Raw genomic sequence first — 22,862 nt, 5'->3', positions numbered from 1 at the left:
AGGGAGCAAGGAGGGAGCTAGCTCATGCAAGAGTCGACTCGTAATTGAACGACTAGCTGTTGATAAAAGAGTCGGCTCGTGCTAGCTCTCAAGGAGCAAGGAGGGAGCTAGCTCTTACAAGAGTCGACTCTCATTGAGAGAGCTAGCTCTGAGCTAGCTCTCTCCAATGAGTCGTTCAAAAGAGTCAGTTCGTTCATGAACGACCCATCACTAGGGTGAAGTACAGTAGGGACTTCGAGGGCCCTGGGACCGCTACGGTAGCTGTGAAGGCCCTTCAGGAACTCTGAAAAGTGGTGGCAAAAGGGGCTCTGGTTAAGACACAGCAGGTCGTAATGCTACTTAGGTTTCAAAATGGGTAAATAAATAAATAAATGCAATGTTAATTTTAATCTTATACCAGTTGTATAGTATTATTAGAAGTAATTTCACATACTGTATATGAGTTTGTAAGTACAGGAGATATTATAAGTAGAATTTTGTAAACAATATAAATTTATTGAGGATGAGGTGTGTGTTTAATAGAAAAAATGTTAGCGTAAATTGTATAATATTGTATTCTAGGAAAATTTTCTTCTTCTCTTGTTAACTTAGTGTTTGACAATAATGTATTTTAGTGTACCATTTGCCACCGAGGTAGACACCTCATTTGCAAATAAAGGGATTTTGATTTGATTTGACACTATAATATGAGTGTATTTTTGAAATCTAGGGTATTTTGTGCAAATACACTTTAGTATAGTGTTTAGGATACATTTAAAATAATGTTGGGGTAATTTCATTTGTTCTTGTGGCCACTCTGCGGAGAAGTGAGTGGGAGGAAAAAAAAACCAAACAAACAGAACGAAACTGTATCCCGTAAGCATCTCTCTCACGTGTGTGTCGAGTGACAGTAAATAGCGTTTTATGGTAAGGAAGCATTATTTGTGTTCTGTCTGAACGATAGTTCATCATAGAAGTTGAAAATGGTAAGCGACCCTAATTTTTATTTAAATTAAATATTCTTCAAAATGAATGCATTTGGTGTTTCGTATGCCCATTAACCTCTAAACCGTAGTAATGCCTTCATGTGTTAAGGAAAAGTAAATTATTTGAGTAAAATCTTGGACGGTTATGATGGGTGTGGGTAATTCATTTAAACTAGGATAGTGAATTTATGTGAAATTATTGGCCTCTTTTCAGTAGGGTTTTTTTTTTTTTCTCTCCGACGAGTATATTTAAGCTATTTATTTACAACCATGGTTTGTTTGCAGCATAGGTACACAGTATGAGGTGTTAGTTTATGTTCAGGCGTGTGTTACCTCTGAAAAAATTTGTGATTACCTCAGAGCCACATGTTATTATTTATGTACCTTCATGAAAACTACCTTACCCAGCAGGAATCTAGTCTTTATTTCAGTGTATTAAGAACAGTACTTTTGACCTCAATAGGTTGAAGGGCTAATGTCACTCAAGTTCGTCGTGCAGCCCAAACTGTTGGGATGTTAAGGAGAAGGAGAACTCCTTTGTTAAAAATACACTAGTTAGGAACTTGAATGAGTGGTACTGTGGTAGGTAGTTTTCATGTTGGAATTGTAGACAAAAAAATGTTTTACTATGCCTGAAGTAGCAGAGAGGAAAGAGCCTTCGTCGATGATTGCCAAGGACCCACCGAACCACTCCTAAATGTCATCATCATCATCATCATCATCATCATCAGCCAATTCTGTTATTACATGATGTGGCCTTTTGAAGTCGTAAACTAAGGTAAGTCTTTAGCTGAACTTCCCAGGTGGAGCTGTCTCGAGCAGTTTTCTGCCAGGTAGCACCATCTATTCTCTTGATGTCTTTGTCCCATCTGTCTGGCGGTCTTCCTCTAGGCCTTTGATGATCTCTTGGACTCCATTCTAATACTAGCAGTGTCCGTCTGTCATCTTCCCTTCAAGCAGTATGTCCAGCCCATTGCCATTTTAAGGTGGCTGTTCTCTCAAGAAACTCCCGGTCTCAAAAGCCAAGAATAACGGCCGAGAACGGCAAAAATTCAGAACAACTTACATTTTTGAGCGCATGCATCTAGGCGCGATTGCACTGTCATTTGTTTTCTCTCACTCGCATCTCGCGAAGGGCTTGATCCTGCGGTAGACAGAGCTGCCAGCTGTTCATGTAAAGAATTAGTCCTAGTGCAGCGACGCTACTTTTGAATTTATGAATCTCATGACAAAGCCATTGGTCTGGATTGGTTAGGCCATTGGTTTGGATAAAGCAAAGGGGGTCTGGGGGCGTAAGCCTCCAGGTTAGAAGCCACGAAGCGGCCCTAGGCCTCTAGTATCCCGCGTGACACCTCCATTGGTGTGGATTGGTTGGGGTAGGTTAGTGACAAAGCCATTGGTCGGCTACTTGGCAGAGTTCCTGTTTAAGATGAACTTTCCTGCTGACATGAGGCTGTACCCTCCCCTACATTAAGGTGAGTTGTATAGAGTTCTTTCTTTACACATTGCATTCACTTGTGTATTTCTTGTAGGTGGGTTGGTAACGGAATTCATTTTACTTCATTGCTGGGAGTGACGTCATATCTTATTGTGTCTCACCCAGTGGAAATGCTGGTACGTAGTTAGGCGATGGACTATGGCGCGTGATAGATTGTATTAGGTTATAAAAGAAAAATTACTTCTGGGGGACGGCGGGTGGATTCTTAACTGTCGCAGTAAACACATCTCTCCTCTACAAGGTATTCTACTTAAGATTTCCCACATATTACATCCTTATCATGCTATAAAAGTAATGTAAGTCTTACTGAATTTCTACCGTCAAGGCATTATCCACAAGGAATTTCTATATGAGGGAACGACGTTGAATGCTGCATGGTACATTGAAATTTTGACCCGTTTTATGAAACGTCTACGCAGGGTATGACCCCAGTACACACAACAAGGCTCATAGTTTTTTGTCCATGACAATGCTCGCCCGCACACAGCCAATATCGTCAAATAGTTCATGGCAAACAAGGGGATGTGCAACTTGAACATCCCCCATACTCGCTTGATCTCAATCCTCCAGACTTCTTCCTATTCCCACGACTCAAACTCGCTTTGAAAGGAAAGAGATTTGACGATATTCCTGACATCCAACGAAACGTGACGAGGCTTTTGAACACCATCCCAAAGGAAGCCTTCTTGTAAAGTTTCCAGGACATGTATCGCCGATCTCAGCATTGCATAGTTATGGGAGGGGACTATTTCGAAGGACAATAAGATCTCTAATAATACCAATATAAATGGTCCGTTATTGGACATTATACATTTTCCAGGGTTTCCATATTTAAGTCTGCCTTAGTGTTGGGTTTGTCAATTCGGCAGTTTAAATTTCCATCAAGGATTACATTTTTCTTATTTCTGGTTCATTCAGTAAGCTTAGATACTGTCTCTATTATATATTTTGCAGGTAGTCGTGGAGGAATGTATGTAGGGCCTACCTATCAATGTGACTGAGTTGGTTCTGATAATTATCATGTTTTCCTCCTTGAGCAGGACCTCAGTATCTCCCAATGTTCCTCTCCTCCTGCAGGTCTCCCTGCCGTTGATCTGGTGTATGCATGTGTGGTGTAGAATGCTTGCAGCTCCACGGGTTCCATGAGAAATGTTTCAGTAAGAAGTATTGTGTAAGTGACTTTTAATGTCTCTTGTGGTATGTATGGCAGTGCGTTTCTTATTTCCTCAGTGTTTCACAACAGGACTTCAATGAGATAACCTCCATCTTCTTGTCCTCTTTGGGAGCACCGCTCCAAAATCAAAATCTCCTCACGGTTACTCTGTTTGGCTAGAACTCAGGGTTCTCTGTGATATCAAGTTCCTTCAAAGGGATTTCAACTTTGAACGCTTTGAAATTACCTCTGGTGTTGAGATCCTTATATGTGATGTCCTCTCCAATCCCAACTTTTGTCAGGAAATGGATCACAGCTTCTTTCGTGGCTTTCTTAACTAATCATCTTAAAACAGCCATGCAGTCCTGTTTACAGCATGTTGGTCTTGGTCTTGTTTCGTGCTGATTATTATTGGAGGTCTTGGTGAGTGCTGCCTACTACTTTTGTTCTCTGGGTGGAGTTTCCTCCTTCCTCCTGATGTTCTGTTTCAGTTCTATCCTCCAATTCTATGTGGTTCTTGGTCTTGTTGCCTGGTGTTTTTGGAACCGGGTACTCTTTCCGGTTGTTAATTTCCTCTGCATTGGAGTCTTCTGGTGTTATGGCTTTTTCTTTTGTTGTTTGCTGCCTCTGTAATTTGTATTTTCTTTGATTGTCTAAATTTCTCTTCGATCATTGCACCTAGTTGATTTTTGAGGAAATCTATAAATTAAATGCATTTTGAGAAAAAAGTCTTCAATTTTCACATCAACTGCTGCCTTTTTCTTGATGATCTTATGTTTGCACATTTTGCACGTCCATAGGAGTTTACAGTTCTTTCGCTCTGTCATGTCAAACTCCCATTCCAGTAATGGCAATTCAAAACCCAACAACAGTAGCACTCAAACTGTCACATGTTCACAAGCTGTGGACGACTCCTAGTCGAGCGGGGGCAACCTCTGTGTGAATTTCCAGTTCACATTTTAAATTAAATTTCTCTAGCATCTGTATTTATTCTCACTCTCAGAGATCTTTTTTGCATCTTTCAGATGTTCATCTGCTTTCCAAATTCATCTGTTTGAATAACTTGGGCCGTATTGACAGAACATCAGAAGAAAAGGAAGTACTTTATCCAGTTTGTTCCAAGATCATCCCGCATTGAACTGCGAACATCGCAGAAACCTCGGCTCAAAAACTTGGTATCCACCTTACACGTTACGTTGCAACATAAAAACAATAGACCACAGAGAGCAGCACAGCCACGATGTAAAACTAACTTCAAAGCTCTCAGAGGAACATCTAATGCAAATTGAATATTGTGTTTCTGTCAAAAGCTCAAAGAAATGTTCCCTACACTTTTAGTTAACAAGTAACCTCATTTAATGAAAAAAGTGACTACAAATTTGAATCTTTGACTACCAAGTTCATCTTGGACTTAAGCAAAGTTTTAAAGTGTTATATGTATTTTTAAAAGATTATGTTTGTTAAGTCCTTACTCGTATTTGTACAATTAGATTACTATTTTAATCCACCCTCCATGGTTTGTTTTGATAATGACTGCCAAGTTCTGAACTTGTGATCGAATATCTATTCACTATATTATTCCCCTTTTTACTCTTATTTAATCATGATGTTATAATATTTTGTGTAAAGTATATGTTTGTATGTATGTACCTATGCATATTTCTTACATTTTGGCTGAAGATGACGCTAAATAGCGTTGAAACTAGTTCCAAGTAAACATGTTGTAACTTAAACCATTATAACATTTATTTGTATTGAAAAGGTGGACCCCTTAAGTGGCCTCTCTTACGTTCTCAGTTCAGTATGGATATAAGATGAAATTCTTAAATTTAAATGACTCACCTCTTATCACTAATCCTTTCTCAGAATTTGCGGTTGTGGTGGCTGATGAGTGTATGTTTTATTTTTTATAATTTGCTTTACATCTCATTGACACAGATAGGTCTTATGGTGACGATGGGATAGGAAAGGGCTATGATTGGGAAGGAATTGGTCGTGGCCTTAATTAACCCACGAGGGGTCGCATGCCGAGTATAATGTCAGGAGTCTCGTACGGTCGTTTCGACCAGAAATCAATAAAACACCAAAGGCTTACTTAATACGCTATTTATTGTTACAATAACATAAGGTAATACTATCTAAACACAGACGAACACTTTTTAACATAATAATTATAATAATGAGATTGCCTTTTGCTGATGAAATTGAAAAAAATATTCAAGGTCTGTTCATGGAAAATACTTTTAAAATGATATTTAATTTCATTTAACAAACATCTAGACACTGCTCCTTCTCCTTCTACATAACAATGAATGATAACAGTGCACTTTCCACATTATAAATAAGTCTACGCCATGAGTCACCTATGGTTGAATAGACTGGAGACAGGTAACGTGAGGAGTTGCGTGCGAACGAAACGACCGGATAGGCAGCTTGTCACTCAATGAAGGAGTGGAGAGGGATAACGGTGGTGTGACAGAAGTGTGGACGAGTCCATTGAAAGGTACTGAGGGGAGGGTATAATAAACAGTGTTCGCGGAAGGATTGATCAAAATAAACAGAAATGGTTGAAACGACCGGACGCGACCCCTCACGGGTTAAGGTACAGCCCCAGCATTTGCCTGGTGTGAAAATGGTAAACCACGGAAAATCATCTTCAGGGCTGCCGACACAGTCTCCCTAATGCAAGCTCACAGCTGCACGGCCATGTCGCTCAGTAGTGTATATTAGTGGTTTTCTGTTTAGCCTATTAACTAATGTGAAGTGGACTTGTTGAAAATGGCTCCAATTACATCTAGTCATGCGTCAAACTAAGACCGTGGTCGAGTACTATGAATGTTTTACAACAGACGGGAAAGTGGCAGTGCCAAGCGTGTAACAAAACTATAGGGTGTTCCATAAAGCCACAACTTGACCAACATTTACGTAGTACATTGCACGCAAACAAATAAACATTTTGTGTCTTCTAAACAGTTCTCTTATCTCAAATGGGACAATCAGGTTCAAAGAGTGAGTTTCTTAAAGATATGTGTTGGACAATGAGAGCTGCAAACATTCCGTGAAACAAACTTCAGGAGCCGGAATATCGTTCATTTCTTGGAAAGTATTGTGTTAGGCCAATTTCAGACGGGTCTTCACTTGAAAGAATTATCTGGATGAGTGTTGCCTGGAAATATTAGGATCTGTTCAAAGTGGTATTCAGAACTCTTATATCTGGATCGCAGTTAATGAAACGACAGACACCTTGGGAAGCTGTATTGCCAACCTTATTGTTGGGAAACTGGATCCAGAAACCCCTTTGAAGTCGCACCTAATCTGTTCGATAATAAACCTCGAGCAAACAAACCATGCAACAAGTGCATGATTTGTTAATGAAGAGTTGAAAGTTTTGTGGTCTGAAGGCATATAAGTATATGAAGTACTTGTTGTGTATTCAGATGCTGTGGCCTATATGTTGAAATTCGCTAAAACACTTTAAGTTCTTTACCCTAACACTATTCATTTAACACGCTTAGTTCAGACATTACAACGTGTCTTTGAAGAAGTGAGAAGTAATTTTACGAACGTGACTAATAGCATCAACAACAAAAAGTGTTTGTGAAAGCCCCAATGAGAGTTAAGTATTGGAAAGGACATCTACCATACGTTGTCTTACCACCTGAGCCTATATTAACATGATGCAGCACTTTGCTTCAAGCTGTTAGTTTCTACAATCAACTTTTTAAAGCGGTTAAGTCACTTCTAAATTAATTTTCTCCTGAGCCAGCAGAATCAAAACGCTATTCTCAGAGTGCATACATTGAACTATATTGCATACATTCAGAGCAATTTTACTTCGATTGCAGAGAGTATAACAGAACTAAAGGACTTCCACTTCAAGAATCCATGACAGTTATGGAGAATGCTAAATTGAAACTCAGTAGTATAATGGCAGGACAAATCGGCATCAGAGTTCCTAACAAACACCGTGCAGTCTTGAAACAAAATCCAAGTTATTTAAGTTTCTTATCTGTTTGCAAGATCAATCCTGGAGAACAAAAACAACCTCTGGAAGATATTTTGACAGCAACTTTTATATTTTGAAATATACACCTGAAGGGACGTGCCAGTTTTCAGCCATGGCCAGTTAAATGTTGCAATGTCAAGAGAGCCAAAAGTTAATTGTACAAGGAATGCACCGAGCAAGTGTGTGCGCGGTTCCAGTTACGTAGCTGTCAGCTTGCTTTCTGGAAATAGTGGGCTTGAACTCCACTGTAGGCAGCCCTGAAGATGTTTTTCCATGGTTTCCCATTTTCACACCAGGCAAATACTGTGACTGCAGTGTTCTCCCAAGAAAGTTTAACCAGCTGGGTGTCAGGAATGAGTAGCCAGGCGGAAAATAGGATGTAGGGCAGTAATAATAATATCGGATATTAACTGCAAAATTGAACTATTTTAGTGTTATCACAAACAAGACATGACAGAGTATTTTGAACCTATAGTGTTTTACTGTTTGTTAATAATCATGTAACACGGGGCTTACCTTTTTGTTGCTGTGGAGTGCCTTACGGGTTTGTGATGTCATCCACGCACCGCTTGCGCATGGCACTTTGTGATAGTCAAGATAAACATTTAAACTCTGATGTAATTGATGCAATTATTCTTACAATAATGAAGATTTGTCATTTAAATAAACAGTTTTACAGTATTTAAATTTAAATTTGAAACACCTAACGACTCAAATATATATTAATATTAATGAACTAGCACATATCTAGGTTATGTTAACCGGGTGGTCTGTAAAAACGACAGGGCGGTCCGTCTGTTAAAAAGGTTCTAGGGAGAACACGGGTCCCCAGTTTTAGCTATTTCCCATCCAATTGTCGCCATAAGACCTATCTATGTTGGGGCGGCGTAAAGAAAATTGTAAAAAAATAAACTACAAGGAACGTCGTATATAACAAAGTCCTTCAATAAAAATTCACTCAATTGACCGTCACGCCTTGATGGGTTTCAGTTAGTATGTAATTAAATATGCAAAATTCACAAAATATATAATTCAATGCCATATTCATAAAATATGTAGTGGTATTAATGCATTAAATTTATAAAAAATGTTCATAAATAGCAAGAAATGTTTATGCTTTTAAAGACACTCTGCATATCTACAGTCCAAGATTTTTCGTCAGAATGCTTTACGATGTCAGTCGGTTCAGCCGTTCCCTCAAGCTCGCAGTAACAAAAATCAGACTAGTGTTTTAAGTATATATATATATTTAACTGATATTTACTGTATGTACATATTTCGCAATGTGATATTATATTAATTACATAACAATCCGGGCTCTACTGATAACTGTCAAAAAAGATCACAATGAAATTTGTAATGATCTTTCGATTCCCTGATAGGGGAAACTATCAGGTGGATTATCACTAAATTTATTGATCTGGTATTTACAGTTAATATGTTTCCCACAAGTAGGCTCATGTTTTAGTTTTGTGTGTGTGTGTGTGTGTGTGTGTGTGCGCGTGTGCGCGTGCGTGCGTGCGTGCGTCTCTCTCTCTCTCCTACTCACTCCCTATGAACGGCTGATCACGGACTCGCAAGTGTCTCATACTGCTTACTTTCACTTGCGATTAATGCATTCAAGCCTCACTTGAGGCTTACTGGCGTGTGCAGTTAAGCTCTTTATATATGCCCATGCAAGATTCTAGTTCTTCCTGGACTCCTGGTCCATTATTAATCAGTTTCCATCTTCTAGGAGCTTCTTTATCGCAAGTCTCATCAGTCCGCCATTGCTACTGCTTCACTTGCTGTTGGCCCCATCCACATTGTTGCCGCTGTGCCACGATCTCTCCTGGCATTCTTGCCATCCACAATATTCTTGTAATTTTTTAGGTCTTCAAGACACTGTATTTTCTTATTATCACTGCACTCTTAAAGAATGATTTTAACTTGAACTGCTTTAAACTAGTCTTCCCTTTGTTTACTCTCACTGCATTATTTCTTGAATAAAGATATCTGTGATAGAAACATTATCCTTGTGGAGCACCAAACTCCACTCCATTTCAAACCTCTTTTCTGTTACTATTTTGTTAAGTCATTAGCCGGAAGGTGGTTTGGATGCCCAAATAGCACCCCCAAAACTGATAGAAATATCAAACCTAGGAATACTGGGCAAGATGAGGCGGTAGGGTAGTTTGCCATTGCTTGGGCAAGAAAGCACTATTGCAATGCAGCTGACCGTACGAGTAGCACTTTTCATAACACTCAAACATGCTAGTTGTGCCCCGAATGACATTACTCAAAAGCTACATTTCACTCTGGCCAGTGCCAAGAGACAGATGAAAAAATGCTGTATCCATAAAAATTAGCAACAGGCGGTTTCTGTTGCTATGTTAATATTATTTGTAACCTTCCTTTCCATTTTGTCTTGCCTTGTCCAAGTATATGAATTAAACCTTGTAGTGATACTTTTTTTTGTATGTTTCAGTCTCAGATGTATGTGCTGTTTGAACATGCTGCAGGCTATGCCTTGTTCAAGGTGAAAGAGTTTGAAGAAATTGGCATGCTGCTACCTCAGGTCGAGGCCTCAGTCTCTGACTTAGCCAGATTCAATAGTGTTGTTAAACTTGTGAGCTTTTCTCCATTTAAAGCGGCCAACACTGCATTGGAAAACATTCTTGCTATTTCAGAAGGTATGCTTCTTTTAATATTTTGTGTTATATACCAGTCATGTAATTTTTTCTGGCCTGTATTCTGAGGGCCATTTGTTTAATATAGGGTGTATCAAAATTCAATACCAAAATTTTGACGGATGATAAAAGAGACAAAAACATATTTTTATATTTAAAAAACCATAAGCTGGTAATCAATAGTTGAAGTACATTTTGAGGCAGTAGCGTAGCCAGGATTTCAGTTTGGGGGGGGCATTCATCCAGAATTTTATTTTGATAGGTGTCCAAACTTCCAGAGTTTAGGTGGTGTAGAATACCTAAAAAGGAAATTAGTGTCCTTGGATCCAAGTAAAAGTGGTAGATTCGTGCAGATTCCGGAAGCTAATAGTAATCTTCTTCTTCTTCTTCCCCACTTTTCCCACATCTGTGGGGTCGCGGGTGCGAACTGTGCCGCAGGTGTGGAATTGGCCCTGTTTTACGGCCGGATATCCTTCCCGACGCCAACCCTATATGGAGGGATGAAATCACTGTTGTGTGTTTCTTTGGTGTTGTCTGAATATGAAGGGGAAAGTGTTGGGACAAACGCCTAGTCCCCGATCCAGAAGAATTAATCAGACTCGATTAAAATCCCCGACCCGTCCGGGAATCGAACCCGGGACCCTCTGAACCGAAGGCCTCAGCACTGATCATTCAGCCAATGAGTCTGACTCCGGTAGCTAATATTAATATACGTTATATATAAAATGCTTAATAAAAGTAGATTCGTTAAAACTCCCGGAGTGTCTGGACTTCTTGGACGACAACCCTCCCCCCCGTCTTCCTCTGTTACTCCCATCCCAACATAACTGCAGCATTTCATATATTCTGAGTACAAGTGAAATGAATGCAAGAATAAACAGTCTGAGTAAAGATGCAATTTTCTGGTTTAGAATAAATACGGTAATGTCATTATAATAATAGTCATGTGATAAGCAATAAAGAAGTGACATTTTATACAAATAATGCTGCAAAGAAATGTACACAAACACACACACGTCGAATACAGGTTTCTCGCCCTTCTTGTCCATGGCTAGATGATGAAGCCAAGGGAATGATGCTCCCCCGTGACTCGTTATATCGACATAAACAAACCCTAGATGACACAGACTTCGAATCTTACCGCATCTTAAAACATCGCACAAAGCATTTAATCAGAAATAAAAAATGTATATACTTCCGGAATTTAGCTAACAACTTAAATTCTTTTTGCTATTTGCTTTACGTCGCACCAACATAGATAGGTTTTATGGCGACGGTGGGATGGGAAAGGTTTAGGAATGGGAAGGAAGCGGCCGTAGCCTTAATTAAGCTACAGCCCCAGAATTTGCCTGGTGTGAAAATGGGAAACCACGGAAAACCATCTTCAGGGCTGCCGACAGTGGGGTTCGAACCCACTATCTCCCGATTACTGGATACTGGCCGCACTTAAGCGACTGTAGCTATCCAGCTCGGTAATTTAAATTCTAATCATGCATGGGACCAACTTAGAGCTCTGGGAATAGGAAAACATCAACAGAGACAGACTACTTCTGACATTCCACTTGACGAACTGAACGATTACTTTAGTAGAATAAATATTCAACCTATCCCAATTAACTGCACCGACTCACCGCCCTCCCCTCCAGCCAATCCACCATTCACATTTCACAGTATCACAGAAAATCAGGTTGAAAAGGCTTTGCATTCCATTAAATCAAAGCCTACAGGTGTACAGTAGATGATATTCCTATTACTTTTATACATAACGTTATGGGTGCTGTCCTGCCTATACTACTGACGCACATACTGAACTACTGTTTACTAAACGGAACTCTCCCTACTGTCTGGAAAACAGCCAATATTATACCGGTACCTAAGAGTTTAGACACACAATCACCCTCTGACTATCGTCCTGTGTCTATACTCCCTGCGCTTTCTAAAGCTTTTGAACGTTTAGTATACGATTAAGTTCTGAAATACCTAAATCAAAATGCTGTTTTGGACCCTTTGCAATCTGGATTTAAGAAGGGTCACAGTACCGCGACGGCACTTTTGAAGGCTACTGAAGACATTAGAAACGCTATGGATAAACGACCGCTTACTATACTTATCCTTCTTGACTTCAGTAGCGCCTTTGACACTATAGTAATTCCGACTATGATAAAGAAAATGAAACTGCTAAATTTCGACCTGGCTGCGCTTAAGGTTTTTAGTTCTTGCTTGAGTAACCGTAAACAGCGTGTAACAGTAAACGACAAGGCCTCTAAATGGAAAATGAAACTTAGTGTTGTCCCACAGGGCAGTATTCCAGGGTCTCTAATTTTCTGTATTTATATCAATCACATACCATCTGTGACAGGAAATAACACACACCACCTCTATGCTGACGATCTTCAAATATATCGACACTGCAAGACAAGATATTAACAATGACCTCCGACGACCCAATATATATGCACAACGAAACACTCTTATACTAAACTGCACAAAATCTCAAGCAATCATAATTGGATCACGAAAATTACTGAGCTGCTCAAACGACGTCGCAATCCCACCTATCATACTGAATGGTAACATTATTCCCTACAGTTAAACAGTTAAAAATCTCGGCGTAATGTTTAATGAAACAGTTGATTGGTCTGATTACACGAAAGAAATACGTAAAAAGATGTTTGGAGTGCTTCACCCTCTTAAACGGCAGAGGGACGTTTGTTGCTGCTTTGCGTCTTGTATAGTAATGGTCTCTCCAGGGTCACAGTAGAATTGGAGTCTAACAGTAGCAAGAAATTGAAACGAAGCTCCCTTCACAAAAATTGATCCACATTAGACTCAATCAAAGGCACCATAAGCAACCTCATAATATATAACATCTTACCTGGAAGGAACAGAGGATAAAACATTCAATAATTTGAACAGTGTTATGAAGTCAAACATTTTTAAAACTTTTAACCGCAAACAGACATTTTAATGTAACGAAATGAAATAACAACTATTCAAATGAATAGACATAGTTTTTAAGCTGACCGACTATGTAATCATCCGTTCTCATATCATTAACACACTAACCCCTACTATGTTGTCGAGAATGAAGCTGATGAGGAACAATTGGATTGAGATATTTCTAGAACCTCAAAGACCTTGAATGTAATGGTCCAAGAAATTTTGGTTCACCAGTCCACTTCTATCAAGTCGATCTACATTTTATGAACATTAGCATAAAAGACGGAATATTACATTACGAACATTGCTCAACGACATTACATTACGAAATAAGAAATTTATTCAATCCAAAATCCACCTAAAATAGAGTGAACCTGCAATCAATTCTAAGAGGAACTGTTTTGCTCACTATATATCTTCACTGAAAAAAAGGGACCTCTACAATGGACAATTAATGTTTTAAAGTTTAAAATATCAGCCGAATTTATAATTTTATTTGACTTGTTATTAAATAACCAAACTATATTAACGCAAGTTATAGAATTACTACAGACTTATAATGTAACTTATCCCCATACCTAGTACAAATAGGTCACTGTTTTCCAATCTGACAGAAGGCGATTTCATTTTAATGCATGTCAATTTAGTATTATCGACCAAACAAATGCACTATTATCTTTAACGCCTAGTAGTTATAAAAGTTTTTTAAAGATTGAAAATTGTTATCTGGATGCTCTATTAACATTTTGTAATATTTATAAAAACTGACAAAAAGCTTTAACTTTAGTCAAATAATTGTATAAAGTCATAATATGTCGCATAAAATATGCTACCAATTTTAATCTAAGGTTTTATGGTATACACCAAATATTTTAATAGTCATTGTAAGAATATGTTCATTTTTATATATATATATATGTATTGTTGTAAATTATGTTAATATTGTACTTAGGCCTTGTCACTAAGTTTCCTATGGCTGATGATGGCATACAAATAATGCCGAAACCGGTCCCAGTGTTTGAAAGGTAATAAATATGTGATGTGTTAATGACGTCACATTGTTTTTGTATTGAAAAGGTGGACATAACTATCCTCAATTTATAGTGTAAATCTAAATTCAATACGGACCAAAATGAAGTTCTTAACTTTAAATCAGAATGCAACACGAACAGAAGTAGCCAGAAAGCATGGAGCTGCTAACGATCTTACCCCAACAGACACAAAAGCCAGTATCAAATCAGCTGCTACTAAATGGTAAACCAGCTCTTTTTTTAAGAACGAAGTCATTGTTACACCAACTTGAGGTAGAGAGTAACCTTTTACTCTCCTTGAATTCGAAAAAGCTTTGAATAAATACAAAAATGGCAATGCAGCAGTCTCGATGACGTTCGAGTTGAACAAATTAAGATCTTAAGTCCTACTACGAAGCCTTTGGTCCTGCAATTAATGAACAACTACATCCATTCACTTAAGATACCCAACGTTTGGAGGAAAGCTAAGGTTATTGCCATCCTTAAGCCTGATAAAGACCAGAATGACCCGATGAGTTATAGACCCATTTCATTACTATGTCATCTCTATAAGCTGCTCGAAAGACACATCCTTCAAAGAATGATGGACAAAAGTTGGAATTCAAGAGGACAAATTGGGGCAAATATTCATTTATAGGATGGACAGTTAGGGATTGGAATAACTTACCAAGGGAGATGTTCAATAAATTACCAATTTCTTTGACATCATTTAAGAAAAGGCTAGGAAAACAACAGATAGGGAATCTGCCACCTGGACAACTGCCCTAAATGCAAATCTTGATTGAAAAAGCTCCTAAAACAGAAGGTTCTTTGTGGAATTTCAGGTAAAGAGAAACAGGTGGAGAATGCAAAAAAAAAAAAAAAAGGATTACCTCAAGGTAGTGTACCTGCACCAGCTCTTTTTAACATGTACACAAATGATCAACCATCACCCAAAGGAACTCAAGAGTTTCATCTATGCTGATGACCTTGCTCTTACTGCTCAAGCTGACAGTTTTGAAGAGATTGAAATGACTTTAACTAGCACTTTGAAAGATCTTACCACTCAATTGAAGCCAAATACTGCAAAAACTCAAAGTTGTGTTTTTCCTTTGAAAAGTAAACGGGCTGCTAGATACCTTAACATCACATGGGGAGGGACCAAGCTGGCACATTGTGAGAACCCAGAATATCTCAGGGTTACTTTAGACTGCACACTTCCTTATAGGAAACATTGTCTGAACACCAAGAACAAAGTGGCTGCCAGGAATAGTGTGGTACAGAAGCCGACCGGAACGACTTGGGGAGCACAGCCAGACACAGTGAGAACCTCAGCACTAGCATTTTGTTACCCAGCAGCAGAGTACGCTCGCCCAGTATGGTACAGATCTTGTTATACTAAAGAAGTACCGTATTTACTTGTGTATTAGACCCCTCCCCGCCCGGCTTTTTGAGAAGAAGAAAAATGCAAAAATAAATCTCACATACAAGACCCCCCCAATGTAATTTGTCAGAGAAGGATAATGATTCCGCTTCGAAGCGGGTACAAGTCTTATTGCAGCTCTGGTGACATAGCACAAATTTGTGAATAGTTTTGTCTGTACAACCCACGCAATGAAAACATGTCAAAGTCATGCGGTACATCTGTGTTTCGTAGTTGAGAAATATCCACATCCGTAGCTTAGGCCTACTGCAACTCTGATGATATCTCACAAATAGGTGAATAGTTTCGTTTCCAACCCGCGCATTGCAAGCATGCATCAGTCATGGTATATGTCTGTGTTTTGTAGTTAAGAATGTCCGCCAGCGTAATGGTTAGCACAATTAGCTGCTGTTCTCGAGAGTCTGAGTTCGATCCCCAGTACCATACTGCCCAGCATGAGACTGCAACGTGCCCAAAATGCATGCATCAGGTATGCATTCGACATACGACCATCTGTATCCCCATAGTATCTTGGTTACGACTGAATGACAGACGTAGATTCCATGCAACTACTTTGGTGTATCAAGTGCTTCAGGAAAACACTCCTCCTTACCTGTCCACCAGATTTCGCTACCGTAATTCACTACACCTGTTCAATACCCGGTCAGGCTGTACCCTAGAAATTCCTGTTCATCGAACCGCAACATGCAACAGATCGTTCATGATCACCGCCCCGAGCTGATGGAATGAACTCCCCAATGATATCAGGGAAGCTAAATCTAAGACAGAGTTTAAAATCCTTTTTCAGCGTCATTTTATAAGCACTTCCAATCTTTCTTGAGTGTGAATGGATGCATGAATAAGAGTGAATATGGATGCTTATTGTAATGTGTTCCATTTTATACTTTACTTCCCTTAGTTTAGTTAGTGATACTTTAGTTAGTTATTTTATACTTTAGGTTGTAAAGATTTAATATTTTTAAATTAGGTCATATCAGTTTTTATACTGTTATCATATATTAAAATTAAAATTGTTTGAAATTCTAACATTGTAAAACTGTAAAAATTATATTGCAAATTAGTAATTTATATACATGAAGTGGTTAAGTGTAAGAAAGGGCCGGGAGCTGTAACTTTGCCACAATAAAGTCGCTTTAATAATAGTACTAATAATTTACAAATGGCAGGAAGGTTGATATGCAGTAAAAATGGTACATGTAACTCCCCTCCACAAGGGGTGTGTCTACAAAGAGCTGCACCACCTCGGGATGAGGAAACGAGTTTACTTTAGTTGAGAAATATTCACGATTGTTGCTATTAATATAGCAGGCGAGATCATTAACAAAGTGATTGTTTAATGTCTCGTAACTCGGGCCAATATAGGTATTTTTTGGTGAGAAGTAAGTTTAAGACGTGATAAAAACTATCCAATCATAACGATTGGTTTATTTGTCAATGTACCTAACAAATAATAATAATATTGATTTTATGTCACCACTTTAATTGATTTTCGGAGATGCCAGACAAAACATACTATGCATACATACATACATAATCATTATAGACTGTTATGCCTTTCAGCGTTCAGTCTGCAAGCCTCTGAATTTACTAAACGTTGCCACAATCCTCTATTTGCAGCTAGTGCTGTGGCTCATTTACTTCTATACCTCTTATCATTAAATCATTAGAAACTGCGTCTAACAATCGTCGTCTTGGTCTCCCTCTACTTCTCTTACCCTCCATAACAGAGTCCATTATTCTCCTAGGTGAGCTATCCTCCTCCATTCGCCTCACATGACCCCACCAATGAAGCCGGTTTATGCGTGCAGCTTCGTCCATCGAGTTCATTTCTAAATTAGCCTTTATCTCCTCATGCTGAGTACCCTCCTGCCATTGTTCCCACCTGTTTATACCAGCAATCATTCTCGCTACTTTCATATCTGTTACTTCTAACTTATGAATAAGATATCCTGAGTCCACCCAGCTTTTGCTCCCGTAAAGCAAAGTTGGTCTGAAAACCGACCAGTGTAAAGTTAGTTTCGTCTGGGAGCTGACTACCTTCTTACAGAATACTGTTGATCGCAACTGTGAGCTCACTGCATTAGCTTTACTACACCTTGATTCAAGAACACACAATCTAAATACTTGAAATTATCTACCTGTTGTAACTTTGTATCACCAATCTGACATTCAGTTCTGTTGAATTTCTTACCTACTGACATCATTGTAGTCTTCGAAAGGCTCATTTTCATCCCATACTCATTGCACCTATTTTCAAGTTCCAAAATTATTCATGGGGCCGATGACCTAGATGTTAGGCCACTTTAAACAACAAGCATCATCACCAAAATATTAGACTGCAGGCTTTCAGCACAATCTGCCATTAAGACCAAGTCGTCAGCATAGGCCAGGCTCCTTCCTACATTTCCACCTAACTGAATCCCTCCTTGCCATTATATACCTTTCAGCAGATGATCCATGTAAACTACGAAAAGCAAAGGTGAAAGGTTACAGCCTTGTCTAACCCTGTATGTAACCTGAACCAAGAACTCGTTCTACCATCAATTCTCACTGCAGCCAAATTGTCAACATAAATGCCTTTGATTGATTTTAATAATCTACATTTAATTCCATAGTCCCCAGCATGGCGAACATCTTTTCCCTCGGTACCCTGTCATATACTTTCTCTAGATCTACGAAACATAAATTCAACTGTCTATTCCTCTCGTAGCATTTTTCAATTACCTGGCACATACTGAAAATCTGATCCTGACAGCCCCTCTGTGGTCTGAAACCACACTGGTTTTCATCCAACTTCTGCATAACTACTGATTGCACCCTCCCTTCCAAGATGCCAGTGAATACTTTGCCTGGTATACTAATCAATGAGATAGATCGATAGTTGTTACAATCCTTCCTGTTCCCTTGCTTATAGATAGGAGAAATTACTGCTTTTGTACAATCTGAAGACACCTTTCTATCACTCCGTGCTAATCTTACTACTCTGTGAAGCCATTTCATCCCTGCCTTCCCACTATACTTCACCATTTCAGGTCTAATTTAATCTATTCCTGCTGCTTTATGACAATGGAGTTTATTTACCATCCTTTCCACTTCCTCAAGCGTAATTTCACCAACATCATTTACATCCTCCCCATGAGCTTGGCTGTTTGCACCACCACCAGGAAGATTTCCTTTTACGTTGAGAAGATGTTCAAAATATTCTTTCCACCTCTCCAGTGATTGCCTGGGATCTATTATGAGTTCACCTGAATTACTCAAAACACTATTCATTTCCTTTTTCCCTCCCTTCCTAAGATTCTTTATTACTGTCCAGAAAGTTTCCCTGCTGCTTGACCTAGCCTTTCCAGGTTATTACCAAAATCTTCCCAAAAGTTCTTTTTGGATTCAACAACTATTTGTTTTGCTCTGTTTCTTTCATCTACGTACAATTCCCTGTCTGCCTCGGCCCTTGTTCAGAGCCACTTCTGATAAGCCTTCTTTTTATGTTTACCAGCTGCTCTTACTTCATCATTCCACCAAGATGTTCGCCTTTTCCCATCTTTACAGACAGTTGTTCCTAGGCATTCACTTGCTGTTTCTACTACAGCATCCCTGTATTCCACCCATTCTCTTTCTATATCCTGAACCTGCTTACTGTCTACTGTTCGAAAATTCTCACTAATCATATCCATGTACTTCTGTCTAATTTCCTCGACCTGGAGATTTTCTACCATTATTTGTTTGCAGACATATTTCACTTTCTCTATCCTAGGCCTAGAGATACTTAGTTCACTACAGATCAGATAGTGGTCTGTATCATCGAAAAATCCCCCGAAAACTCGTACATTCCTAACAGATTTCCTGAATTTGAAGTCGGTTAAGATATAGTCTATTATGGATCTGGTACCCCTAGCTTCCCATGTGTAACGGTGAATAGACTTATGCTTGAAGAATTTATTCGTAACTGCTAAACCCATACTAGCACAGAAGTCCAGCAAACGCTTCCCATTTGCATTAGCTTTCATGTCTTCCCACATTTACCAATCACGCTTTCGTATCCTTGAGTTCTGTTTCCAAATCTCGCATTTAAATCGCCTATTAACACTATCTTATCATTGCTGTTAGCCCTGATTACAATGTCACTCAATGCTTCATAAAACTTGTCAACATCATCCTCATCTGCACCCTCACATGGTGAATACACTGAGACAATTCTCGTCCTAATTCCTGCAACTGCCAAATCTACCCACATCATTCGCTCATTTACGTGCCTAACAGAAACTATGTTGTGTGCAATGGTGTTCCTGATAAACAGCCCTACCCCTTACTCTGCCCTTCCCTTTCTAACACCCGTCAAGTACACTTTATGCATTAATTAAAAAATGGAGACAATGAACTTACAAAATTAAACATTATGATAATAAAATGCATTACCCTCACACGTGTAGGTATCCATAAATGTGGCAAACTTACTTGTTATTTATTTTTATTCTTTCTGTCGTGGAACTTGTCGCACTATCTGGTCTCTTGATAGCATACCTAACCGGGCTGAGTGGCTCAGATGGTTGAGGCGCTGGCCTTCTGACTTCAACTTCGCAGGTTCGATCCCGCCTCAGTCCGGTGGTATTTGAAGGTGTTAAATACGTCAGCCTCGTGTCATTAGATTTAGTGGCATGTAAAATAACTCCTGCGGGACTAAAATTCCGGCACCTCGTCATCTCCGAAAACCGTTAAGGAGTAGTTAGTGGGACATAAAATAAATAACGTTATTATTTATTATAGCATATTTAATCTAAACGATACGGTCTCTCTTATCTCATTTACAACTCTTTAGGTAAATCCTGATGTTATAAATGTAGAGAACAAGCATGACATACTTAAAAATAAGGGTCTGGCTTTCAACAGCTGCAGTTATCAAAAGAATGCTCGCAGTCCCTATGTATTATATTTGGAAGTACAACTCGTAAAATATGCTAGTTATCAGCTGGTGGTTTGGCACGCTTTCTACAGCACAACTTTATTCGGAAGGAATGGTTTCTGCTACACATACACTAAATGGGAATGTCAGAGACACCTCCAGAAACTGTTTGGGAATGGATTCACATTGTTTGGACTCTATAGTTGGGAACAAAACTATTTTTAAAAGGTTAAAAAAGGATGGGACCTCGAATGCTCTCGATTGCGGTGTATGGCTGACGAGATGGCAGTGAATGAGTGAAGATGTCTTCACTTGGAATGACAACACGCCATAGCAGGGAAGTTGGCGGCGCAGGTTGATAATTCAAATGAAGGCAGTGATGAGGTTTACTCAGATTTACTGTTTGGTATGCCTACTGCTCAACTGACAGAGACAAATGACTGGCCATTAAGTTCTTTTGTATCAATATTGCATAATATGATAATACAATACCCTTATCCCTTTTCTCTAGGAGTCGAGAATGAAGTGAGGCAAATTTTCATGGAGAGTTTTTACGACCATATGCCCTTCCTGAGGTCAACCTCATCGGAAGAATTAATGAGATGAAACGAATGACGTGATATAAGTAACTAAAACTGACTATTGTATGTAGGCCTAAAAGTAGTGTTCAACATTTATTGTCCTTTTACATTTTGAATTAATGCCTTCCAACGAAAATACCCAGTATAACTCAAATACATTCATAAGTTTGTTAAAAAATAGTTTAGAATATTTACATCTACAGTGTATTGCTCTTTATAGTCTAGAAGTTGTGAGTTTACTGCGCAAAATTTGAGGTTATCACATATTGGACGCCCCTTATTTTTTTTGGCTGTAAACGTGGGGATAAAAGGGATCTAATACGCAAGTAAATACGGTGGTTAATGAAACGTGTCGCATCATCGCAGGCTGTTGTAAGACCTTCACTGCGAGAAAAATGGTAATATCTTGCTTGCATCACACCACCTGATATCTGATGTGAGGTAGAAGTCCGCAAGGAGAAGACCCTGTCATTAAAATCCCAAACTCATCCACTGTATGGATTCCAACCAGCATCATCACAGTTAAGTTCATGCAAAAGTTCCTTGAAGACCACACAGAAACTTGAAGGAACACAACAGCAATCAAGACTCACTTTGTGGCAAGCTAGGGTTGAGCGTCTTGGACAATGGAAAACACCATGCGAAGAATTACCAGCTGGACTCATGGAGTTGTGGACGACTTGGAGATCTCTGAATAGGCTGCGCTCAGACTTTACTAGGTGCAAGACCAATCTGCACAAATGTGGATATTCGGGTGGATTCTGGTTTGTGTGGCTGTGGTGAAGTGCAGACTAAACCCGTCTCCCATAATGTCATCTTTGTCCTGCCACATGTAATGAAAAAGAGCTGCCTGAGGCAACAAGGAACGCACTCGACATTTCTAATTTCTGGTTCACCACAATATGAACCTTTTGTTCACAATTTATTTTTATTTATTTTCATCTTTTCTACAGACATTTTTTTTATATCTTTGTATCTATGTATGTAACTCTGCGTCTGACAAGATATAAATAAATAAATAAATAAATAAATAAATAAATGCGATGGATATGCCCTGTCTATTTGAATTGATGCGGAAGCTTCAACACTATTTATACTTGCCCCATGTAAAACTGTAGGAACGGTGATAGAGTCATAGATAGATAGATAGATAGATAGATAACAGCCTTTATTATCTATGGCGAAGTTAGGGCTCCTGGTACTTTCTTACACTTAACTACATACATATTATTACTTATTAATACTATGAAACTGACAAAATTAAAATACTAAGACCTACAAATAACACTAATGTTTAAGACAAAAATATTCATATATACTTCACAAAGAAGAAAAAAAGGAACTGCCCTCATAATACAGATTTGAAAAATACTAATTTCAATACAACAACTCAAAGAAATGCAAAAGTAAAAATACTAGTAAGCTTAAGTAAAATATTAAATTAAATTTAACTAATTTTATTCTTATGTTTACTTCAAAAGTCATAAAGTTTGAAAAAGAGCTTTATCTAGTTAGGATCAAAAGTTACAGAACTAATTTGAATTATCGTATTAACCTAATATTTTATTTAATTGTACTGTACAATAATATCGTAACATCATTTTCACACACAATCACTCATTGCACTCATACAGGCACCCTGCTGGAAGCACTTAATGAGGAAGTGCTGGTAAGAGGTTTTAAATATACTTTTTGA

At 38.6% G+C, this 22,862-nt stretch overlaps 1 protein-coding gene across 2 annotated transcripts in view; it reads left to right on the top strand.

Moving 5' to 3' along the window:
- The first annotated feature begins 820 nt into the window (after positions 1-820).
- Nop56 (Nop56 ribonucleoprotein) overlaps positions 821-22,862 on the top strand; it is a 247,786-nt gene continuing 225,744 nt past the window's right edge. The window contains exons 1-2 of one of the 2 annotated variants that reach the window (XM_067150776.2): positions 821-906; positions 10,090-10,294. In XM_067150776.2, coding sequence (XP_067006877.2) covers positions 904-906; positions 10,090-10,294 — 208 coding nt within the window. In that variant the 5' untranslated portion in view covers positions 821-903. Of the gene's footprint in view, positions 966-10,089; positions 10,295-22,862 lie in introns of both variants that reach the window. The other variant, XM_067150774.2, reaches the window with a different exon arrangement.

This window comes from Anabrus simplex, chromosome 7 (genome assembly GCF_040414725.1).
Source record: "Anabrus simplex isolate iqAnaSimp1 chromosome 7, ASM4041472v1, whole genome shotgun sequence".
Classification (NCBI taxonomy): domain Eukaryota; kingdom Metazoa; phylum Arthropoda; class Insecta; order Orthoptera; family Tettigoniidae; genus Anabrus; species Anabrus simplex.
The sequence above is the reverse complement of the archived record's forward strand: the minus strand, read 5'-3'. Positions and strand labels throughout refer to the sequence as shown.